Source organism: Dryobates pubescens, chromosome 4 (genome assembly GCF_014839835.1).
Source record: "Dryobates pubescens isolate bDryPub1 chromosome 4, bDryPub1.pri, whole genome shotgun sequence".
Classification (NCBI taxonomy): Eukaryota; Metazoa; Chordata; class Aves; order Piciformes; family Picidae; genus Dryobates; species Dryobates pubescens.
In genome coordinates, this window is record NC_071615.1 from 10135704 (window position 1) to 10145634 (window position 9931).

General features: G+C 51.3%; 1 protein-coding gene across 1 annotated transcript; it reads left to right on the top strand.

Annotated features, from left to right (window-relative positions):
* Positions 1-1594: 1594 nt before the first annotated feature.
* Positions 1595-9561, top strand: INTS15 (integrator complex subunit 15). Its single transcript, XM_009900557.2, has 6 exons — positions 1595-1902; positions 2808-3029; positions 4220-4385; positions 5424-5951; positions 7969-8008; positions 8704-9561. The coding sequence occupies exons 1-6, from the start codon at positions 1711-1713 to the stop codon at positions 8891-8893; spliced, it is 1338 nt and encodes a 445-aa protein (XP_009898859.2). The 5' UTR covers positions 1595-1710; the 3' UTR covers positions 8894-9561.
* The last annotated feature ends 370 nt before the right edge of the window (positions 9562-9931 follow it).

Below are 9931 nucleotides of genomic sequence, written 5' to 3' on the forward strand. Positions count from 1 at the left end.
ACCCAGCTTTTGGCACACCTGAAGCCTGGCTGGAGGAAGGACCTGCTGCCCCCCAGGCTTGCTTTTTCTGCTGCAAATGCTACCACCCAGAGCCCTGCTGTCCCTCCAGCTGGTGATGTGGCAATTTGGTAATGTGATGATTTGGTCACGCCAAAAATTGCCCAAAGCCCCACAGATCCTCCCCGCTCCCGGGAGCACAGCAGCCTAGAGGCTCCTACATCCCATACATCCTGGGTGATGCTCTGAGCTGTGCCCAGGCCCAGCATAATGGCAAAACTAAGCCCAGCTGCAGAAGGTGACATCAGAGAGGAGAGCTGCTGAGGTGCAGGAGGAGAGGGGAGAGGGACGTACCTTTGTGTTGCCCAAGGTCTCTGGAAGGAGAGGGACGTGCACCTGCATTTATGGGGAGGGACACGCTCACCTTGCCAAGCGCTTGCGCAGCCAGGCAGCCTGTGAGGCCGCAGGCTCCATATGGCATTTTTCACGGAAATGAAGGTCTGCTGGGCGCAAGAAGCAACCCTTTCAGCCAGTGCCAACACCTCCTGCCACGGGTAAGACCCAGAGGGTGCCTGAATTAATGCAAATGCCGAGAGAGATCTGTGAGGTGCAGGGAACCCCAGAGACCATGCGTGGGGAACAGCAGCTATCCAGCCCAGGGGTGGGCAGCTCTCACTCATCACCAGCTACAATTTCTCTTAAAAAGTCTTTATTTCACCAACAGTTCCCATCCAGCACCTTGCAATTCCAACAAGCTGGCCCTGGTGGATGCCCAGTGCTGGGGGCTGAGCACAGACCGTCCGTGCCGCTGCAGCCAAACCTGGTCTTTGGGTATGGAACCAAGCCAGGAGTTCCAAAAACTGATGAGTCCCTGCCATGCTGCCCATCCCCAGATCCTCCTCAGGAGGTCACCTGGAGCAGAACACATTCCCAGGGGTGCTGTGTGGTGCTGAGGTGTGGTGACCCCACACCCCACATGCTTCCCCCAGCTCTGCCCTGTGGTCTTGGCTGATGTTCTGGTTCTCTCTTGGCCTCCAGAGGCAGCTTGCCACGTTTCCCAGGAGTGCCACGCCAGGTCCCTGCAGTGTCAGGTGCTCCTTAGGGGCTGTGCTGGGGGAGGCCCTGCCAGCCCCCGCCCCGGGGCCAAGCGCCCCCTAGAGCATGGCCAGGGTCTGTACCACACTCTCCACAGCAGCATGAGGGCCAGGCCCAGACCCTGCCCCTATAAAAGGGCCGAGGCTCTCCAGGCCAGACCCTGGATTAGGCGCACTGAACTAAGGCTCCGTTAAGGGGCAGCCTTCTTCCCCAGGCCAGGCTCCCCATGCAGGTCAAGCCACACACAAGCACCAGGATCACCCTCTGACCGTAAGGGTCAGCCCAAGAGCCAGGCCAAGGCTCCCTAGGTCAACCCCCAGACTGGCTTCCCCAGGGACAAGACCCCTCAGGCCTCATCCCATGCTAAGACCCTTCACGGCTCAACCGCCAGCTCCGCGACATCGCACTGCTCCCCGTCCGCCGCGGGATGTCCGCCAGGGGGCGCAGCCAGCAACGGCGCGAGTGGACGCTTTTTGTCCTTGTGGGGCCGCCGTAGCGCCAGTCCTCTCTGTGCCTCCGCTGCTGGGGGAGGCCGCGCCGCGCCGAGCGGGGCCAGGCCGGGCTGGGCCGGCGGAGAGAGGGGAACAGAGGGGTCTGTTCTCGGTGGGGTTCGGAGCCATGAGCGATATCCGGCACTCGCTGCTGCGGCGGGACGCGCTGAGCGCCGCCAAGGAGGTGCTCTACCACCTGGACATCTACTTCAGCAGCCAGCTGCAGAACGCCCCGCTGCCCCTCGTCGACAAGGGCCCCTCCGAGCTGCTGGAGGAGTTCCTCTTCCAGGTCCCCAAAGACCGTGGCGCTCCGCCCAAGGTGGGCCCCGAGGGCCGGGAAGTTCGAGGGATGAGGCCTAGTGGGGCCCCGAGAGGCCGGACAGTCCCCGCCGGGGCTGGTGGAGGTCCAGGCCCGGGGAAAGCAGGGCAGGCCCAGAAGGCTGGAGACGTAAGGCCAGCTACATAGGGCGTTGGAAGGCCGGGCGTAGCCCCAGGGAGTGGCTGTGAAGGCTGAGGCCCCTAGAGCTCAAGACAGGATCCCTGGGTGGGCCGCTGTTGGAGGCTGAGTGCTTGGGAGAACGGAACAGGGCCCTTGGGATGTGGGCTGCTGTTGAAGACTGAGTCCCTCAGAAGGGGCTGGATGAGGTCCCTCGGGAAGCTGCTGCTGGAGACCGAGGCTCTGAGAGGACAAGATGAGGTGCCTGGGGTGCTGGTTACTGATGTTTTTTTTGGCGAGAAGACTGGCTGGCAGGATCCTGGTGGACTGGTCAGAATTCTGGAAGACCAGACAGGGCCCCAGGAAGTTGTGGTGGTTACTAAAGCTCCTGTGGACTGCCACTAGCCTCACAGTACTGTGACTGGGCCCGTTACTTGACTCATATAATGCCAGGTTGGAAGGGACATCAAGGATATCTGGTCCAACCTTTCTAGGTAATGGAGGAAATGTTTTTCATCCCAGTATTGATGTCAGTTTCATTTCTGAGTTCATGGGCAGCACTCCCAGGTACAACAAGCACCCATGTTGGGTATCCAGGTATTCAAATACAACTTAGAGCTTTTAGGTGGTTTAGGAAGCTTGAATATGTGTGCTGTGCACAAAGACCAAGTTTCTAACACCTGAGGGGAAAGTCTCAGCCTTTCCTGTGCCTGTTTTTCAGTAAAGCAGCTCTTGGTTCTTCAAAAGCCCCCACTGTATTTTGCAGCTATGCTTTTGTTCTCTTTCAGAGACTGAATTCACTTCAGGAACTTCAGCTCCTTGAGATCATGTGCAATTATTTCCAAGAGCAGACAAAGGATTCAGTCCGGCAGATCATTTTCTCGTCTCTCTTCAGCCCTCAAGGAAACAAAGCAGATGACAGCAGGATGGCTTTGTTGGGAAAGCTGGTTTCCATGGCAGTGGCTACATGCAGGGTTCCTGTTCTGGAGTGTGCTGCCTTCTGGCTGCAGGTACAGCTTCTGTTCAGGCAGGGAAGGAGCAGGGGAAGGTGCCATGATGGGTGAGCTGGGGCATAGTGTCACCTATTGCTTGGTGACAGCTGGGTGCAGCCAGGTGCTCCTCCCAGGCTGGTTTAGCTGATATAACACTTAGCTGCTGCAGCTAAGTTCACCTCAGTTCTGGCCTCAGGTCTTTTCCTTTGCTCCAGCACAAGGGATAGCTTTTGCCAGTCCATTTATGTGCTGCACTGGCAGAAGAAAGTTTGGGATTTTTTTTGATCTTTCTTTTTTAATGTCTTTGCACCTGACCCCAACACTCTGAAAGTTTGTCTGGGGGGGTGGGTGACAAACCTAGGAAACAAAACCAGGGCAGTTCACTGTCATGTTACCCCAAGAAGCTGACTTTGGAGTTTGGGAAATAAATTATGCCTTGTGTGTAAGCTTGGGCATGGCAGAAGAGACCAATCTCTCTCCTGAGGCAGGGACACAAAATACCTGTGTCTGGCCTTCGTATCTGTGGATGCAGTATTTCAAGGATCTCCTTTACCTCCTCCTCTGCCTTTGAGATTCTCTACTTGGGAAGTACATCTTTGTCCTGCTGCCTTGTGGGCTGTGCAGAAGTCACCTGCTTTACAGAAAGGCAATACCTGAAACACTCTGCTGGGAGAGAAGAGTGGAAGAAGGCAGACCAGTACTGGTTTTGTGGGTTCCCTCTTTTCTCACCTGGTGAGCCTTAGTGGAGGAGGAAGGGATGTGACCTGGATAGCAGGAGAAGATGCATTACTTTTTTCAGATCACAGCTCTTAAGTGTCATGAGGATTGCACAGATGGGGGGTTTTTTCACATTAAAGATGTCAAGCAGAGCTGAGAAGTTACTGAACTGGTTGTCCTGGTACTGAACTAGTTGAACTACTAAACTGTGTTGCTGAAATAGTAAAAAGAAAAACCTCCATCTAAGTGAAAATACTGATGAGTACAGATGCTGTAAACACAAGATAGCAACATTTCATAGTGTGAAACGGGAGTTTTATTTCTGCCTGAGTGGATCTTTGATAGAGAGAAAACACACATGGTAATTTGGGAAGACCTTGAGACAGCAAAGTGGGTGGGTGGGTAATATGGGCAGGCAGACTTCAAAGTCTGCTCTCTACAGTTGTCTGTGGCTGAGCTTAATCCACATCTCCCTGTGTGCACCTCTGCAGCGAACCCCTGCCGTGTACTGCGTGAGGCTGGCCCAAGCCTTGGTGGATGACTACTGCAACTTGGTGCCAGGCTCCATCCAGACTCTGAAGCAGATATTCAGTGCCAGTCCTCGCTTCTGCTGCCAGTTCATTACATCTGTCACAGCTCTCTATGACCTCTCTTCAGGTAAGTGTTTCCAAGCCCTGTCTTTCCAAGTAAGAACAGTATAACGCAACACAAAATTAACTGTTGCAAGCAGGTTGGCTGCTGAAAACCTCGAGATGCTTCTTGCCCTGTAATTATGGCCAGAAGCAGCTCGGGGGTGTGGCTGTTGCTTCATCTGACACTATAAAGAGAAGAAAAATAACCACTCAGTGGCTGAATCTTTGGTGGTGGAGCAGGCTGGTAATGCCTGGCACAAAGCAGTGTCCTCCACAGAGGGCGTCCCCTGGGAAGGAATGATAGAATGGAATAGAATACTAGAATAGAATTAACCAGGTTGGAAAAGATCTTTGAGATTGAATCCAACCTATCATCCAACACTATATAATCAACTAAACCATGGCACCAAGTGCCTCAGCCAGTCTCTTCCTAAACACCTCCAGTGATGGTGACTCCAACACCTCCCTGGGCAGCACATTCCAATGGCCAATCTCTTTCTGAGAAGAACTTCTTCCTAACATCCAGCCTAAACCTCCTCTGGTGCAGCTTGAGACTGTGTCCTCTTGTTCTGGTGCTGGCCAGAAGAGACCAACCCCCACCTGGCTAAAACCTCCCTTCAGGTAGTTGTAGACAGCAATAAGGTCTCCTCTGAGCCTCCTCCTCTCCAGGCTCCCTCAGCCTCTCCTCACAGGGCTGTGATCCAAACCCCTCCCCAGCTTTGTTGCCCTTCTCTGGACATGTTCCAGCGAGTCAACATCTTTCCTAAACTGAGGAGCCCAGAACTGGACACAGGACTCAAGGTGTGGCCTCACCAGTGCTGAGTGCAGGGGCAGAATGACCTCCCTGCTCCTGCTGGCCACACTGCCTGAAGTTGAGAGGAACGTGGTTGTGTCTTCCCTGGGACAAAGGAGCATTTGCTTTGGTGTTCTGTCCAAACCAGGAGAGTCAGGGAGGGTCTGAAACTGTGACAGTGCAGGAAGGGTGTGTGTGACAGATCAATTAATTAATCCTGTGCTTCAGTGCAACGCTCAGCATCCCCAGCACTAACTTTCCTGTCTTCAGATGACCTCATCCCTCCTTCGGATCTGCTGGAGCTGATTGTTTCCTGGATCTTTGAAGATCCTCGCTTGATCCTCATCACCTTCCTCAACACTCCCATCGCAACCAACCTGCCCATAGGCTTTCTGGAGCTCACCCCCCTGACTGGACTGATCCGTTGGTGTGTGAAGGCTCCCTTGGCTTACAAAAGGAAGAAGAAAGCCTCTCTCTCAAATGGACATCCCCCCAGCAAAACTGCCAAGGACTCAACTGCAGGAGAAGACAGAGATTGCCACCAGCTGTATTCCAAACTGCATCTAAGTGTCCTGCAGGTTCTCATGATGCTTCAGGGGCATTTAACGGAGAAGAACCTTTATGGGCGCCTGGGGTTGATACCCTTTGACCACGTGGTTCCACTTGTTGAGGAAATTAACAGACTGTCTGATGAACTCAACCCTCTTAATGCATCCAAAGAGATTGAACTGGCTCTAGACAGACTGGCTCAGGCTTTGCAGGTGGCCATGGCATCAGGAGCACTCTTGTGCACCAGAGGTAAGTTGTCTACAGAGCTGGCAGAGTCCTTGGTGTAGTTCGTTTCCTCCAGCGTGTGGCTGTTGTGGGAGGGAGTTTTGAGGTGGGGAGAGCAAAAGATCAATGTGCTGACAGCAGAAGTGGTAGTTTGCTGCTCTTAGGAAGTGATAGTGCAGGAAATAGTTCAGGAAGTAAGAAAGGAGAGATCACTGGTGCAGAGCTGAAGATCTGATCCTGCAGCTATACCACAGATACGTTTTATATATAACAAGGGGCTTCTAGCTGGTTATCTGCCATGAAGACAAATGTGACCCCCTCAGAACTGCTTGTAGCTATTGAAAACTCCTTGTTCAGTTGTGTTTCTCTGAGTCTGCCTGCTGGAGGAGCATCCATGAAGCAGACAAACCCACGGGGCGGGTGTGCTAGACAAGCAATTTGAAAAGCAAACAAAAACTCTTCATCTGGAACTTCTGGGCCTTCAGCTCTGCTGTAATGAGACCTCATTACAGTGTGTGCAGTTTCAGTTATACTCAGTAAAGAAGCTGGCTAACATGGCTTTTGTCTGTCTTTCCTGTCTCCAAAACCAGTTCTTTATAAGAGAACTGCAGAGATGAAAAAGCAAAGTGCCTCATCAGCACAGGGGCAGCCAGCCAGCCAGACTTTTTTCCTTGAAAACAGGCAATTTTTAGGCAACCAGAAGGCTTAAAGCTTTCCAACAGCCAAGAGAGTGGCTGCAGAGTGGCCTCTGCCCAAACAGGCACCTGAGGCTTTTGCCCTGGTTAAACTAGTGCTGCTGGTCAAATCTCAGTGGTGTTCTTTCTAATCTTAATCATAAAGTAGCTCTGGCTGTAATAAGATCAGGCAGGAAAGTGGAGTTTCTTGAGCTGCTGGCTGGTTTCAGCTGTGTGGTTTGGGTTTTGTTGGTTTGGTGGTGTGTTTTTTTTATCCTTTGACCTGATACTTTTTGAACACTAGCTCATCCTGTAGAGGTGGGAGTAACTCAGTGCAAGCTGCTGCTGGAATAAGTTATTTCAGTGTTTGGGGAATGCATTTGTCCTCAAGGCAGGAAAGTATTCTCAAGCTCTTCCCAAAAGGACTCTAGGTATGTTGTTAAATACCTTGGTTCTAGCTGTTCTGCTTTAGCAGAAGTTTGAAGGTAGCAAAAGAAAGGTGCAATTTCTACTTGATAGACCTCAGGGCTTAAAAACAACCAGCCAAAAAGACCTCTTTCTTTACACTAAAACCCAAACTGGTACAAAACAGGTGTTGGCTAAGCTTTGGCCTTTCTTATCCTGAATGCCATATTCACAGTGAGCAGAGTCATACCTTGTATTTCCTTTGTCTTAATTACTTCTTCACAGTAGATTTGGTCTTGCAAATTCTACACTGAGGCTTGGTCTGCCTTGAAATGAAGCTGCATTTTTCCCAGCCAGCAGCACAGGTTCAATGGGGAGCAATAATATGCTTGGTGTGGAAAGCCTAGGTGGTGACTGGTAAGGTGGAGAAACATTTTTCTCTCCTATGGAAGTTTTTGGCCCCAGAATGAGATTTTTGGATCTGTTGATGATTGGAGCTTTTTCAGTAATCTCATCTTCCTAAGGAGAAGAGAAGGTTCTGGGGAGACCTTGTAGCTGCATTTTGTTATCTAAAGGGCACCTACAGAAAGGCTGGGGAGGGACTGTTTCCAAGAGCATGTGGCAGCAGGACAAGAGGCAGTGGTTTGACTCTGGAACAGGGCAAGTTTAGGTTGGACATGATTAGGAAGCACTTCAGAATGAGGATATACTGAAACACTGGAACAGGTTGCCCAGATACGTGATGGAGGCCCCATCCTTGACCATAAAGGCCAAACTTGATGGGGCCCTGAGCAACCTGATCTAGTTGGAGGTGTCCCTACTGACTGCAGGGCATGTTGTACAAGATGACCTTTGAGGGTCCCTTCCAACCCAATGCATTCTATGATTCTAAGGAGAGCAGAGAGGAAAATTGCTCTAATTGTGGCTTTACCCTTATTGCTATGTTTTCTGCCCTCTTTCAGATGACCTGAGAACTGTCTGCTCCAGACTACCACATAACAAGTAAGAGACCTTTCTGCTGCTGTGTGGGTTTTGATGCATGTTGTGAGAGACACACCTGAGGGCTGCTGAGACAAAAATCTCTAACACTTTGTGTTTACTTTCTGGAAGTTGGCCTTTACTCATTCCCATAGTTTAGCACAAGGGTAAAGGTGACAGTGCTGGCTGCTGCTTCTCTTGCAAGCTGAACTTCTGCCTAAAGGAGACTTCAGTGACTCCCACCTTGCAGGCGGTTTTGCCCAGCCTGTGTTAGAGCAAATGTACAGAAAGGGAAAACAAAAGGACAGTGTGGAACCTGCCCCAGAGCTGTGCTAGCCCCAAAGCCCTGCTTGTTATACCTCACCCTAAGATGAACAGCATTTTGCTTCTTTCCTCTTTGCAAAGAGAAACCAAGATTTGTTTTTTTAAAGAGAAAGAGCAGGGGGGGTGAAAGTGTTCCATAAGCCCAGGCTGGATGAAGTCTTGACCAGCTGAGTCTAGATCACAGCTATCCGTGCCCATGGCAAGGAAGTCAGAGTAGATGATCTCTAAGGTCCCTTCTGACCTAAGCCATTCTGTGATAATTAAATCCCTGCCCTCTTGCCTCTCAGCAGTGCCATGAGTTGGTTATGAACTGTTCTTAAAGCCAAGCCCTTGAGCGAGAGCCACGGCGAAAGCCTTCTCTAATCCGCACCCCTCTCTGATTTTTCTCTCCACAGCCTGCTCCAGCTGGTGATTTCAGGTCCAGTACAGCAACCAACCCATGGGGCTCTGCCACCAGGATTTTACCCTCACATCCATACCCCTCCTCTGGGTTACCCTGCTCACGCAGCTCACCCGGCGCTCCCGGCCCATCCCGTGCAAACGTTCATACCAGGAATGACGTTCCCGTACCGCCCCATCCGCTAGAGTGCTAGGACTGCAGAGTGGCTCCTGCTCCCCCTTAGCTCAAGGGAGCCTTGCAGATGAAACCAAATGCCTTGGGAAGCACATTTTCCTCTTTGGTGTAGAGCTGAGCAGTGCTTGCCCGAGGGATCAGCCCTTCAGCAGCGGTGAGGACGTGGGTGAGGATGAGCAGGCTGCAGTCAGCTTGGATGTGGGATGCAGATCCTAAGGCAGATCACAGGGACTAAAGGAGGGGCTGGGAAGAGGCAACAGAAACCTGAACCCTCTGCAGCATGTGGAATTTTTTTGGACCCACATTGTTTCATATCATCACCAAGGATGTGCTCTTCCTTAGTGGTGTTTTTTCAGCAGCCCTGATCCGATTACAGCACAGGGAACCCAGCAGCTCTTGCTCCAGGAGGGCCAGGAGGAAAGGTGTGAGATTTCTCAAGCTGCTCCACTCCAGCCTGCTCATTACTTTGTAAATGTTTGTATCTATGGCTACAGAGTATGGTGTACACTGTATATTTTTGGAACACAAATGTTTGTTTCAGAAGCACAAGGTAGAGTAAAGCAGCACTTCCTATTAAAGGAGACAATTTAAGAAGCATAAAATAATCCTGCCATTTTGTCTTGCAGAAAGTCCAGCTTGTTAAGCCTGTGCCAGGGAGGGAACCATCTTCCAGGCTGGGGAAATGCCTTTTTTATGTGCCTCAGTCATTTTTGAAATATCTGGTGTGTTTGTTTAATGCTCAGTGGAAACCTGGCCAGAGGCTAGCTGTGGTGTGCAGGCCAGGCAGGAGCATCCCGGGAAGGGTGGCAGAACTTGGTGCTGTTGGCACTACAGCAAAGCATGCCTTCTGCTTCCTTCAACTGAGCTCTTCTCTGTCATTATGCAGTGATGCTCTGAGCCCCTGCTGCTGGGTGAAAACAACAAAAAGGTTATTTCTATACATTAGTGACTTCACTAAAGACTTCCACTGCTGTCCTCATCAGAAGAGATGTGGTGACTGTGGTTAGCTGGCCACCAAAACACAGGGCAGATTAAGTGGAAGCTGGGAA

Bases quoted from the DNA above. Each gene is read 5' to 3' on its own strand.
- INTS15 (XM_009900557.2), top strand. From the start codon at position 1,711: ATGAGCGATATCCGGCACTCGCTGCTGCGGCGGGACGCGCTGAGCGCC. The intron at 3,030-4,219 runs GTACAGCTTCTG...GCACCTCTGCAG, and splicing joins GTGCTGCCTTCTGGCTGCAG to CGAACCCCTGCCGTGTACTG. The intron at 8,009-8,703 runs GTAAGAGACCTT...TTCTCTCCACAG, and splicing joins TCCAGACTACCACATAACAA to CCTGCTCCAGCTGGTGATTT.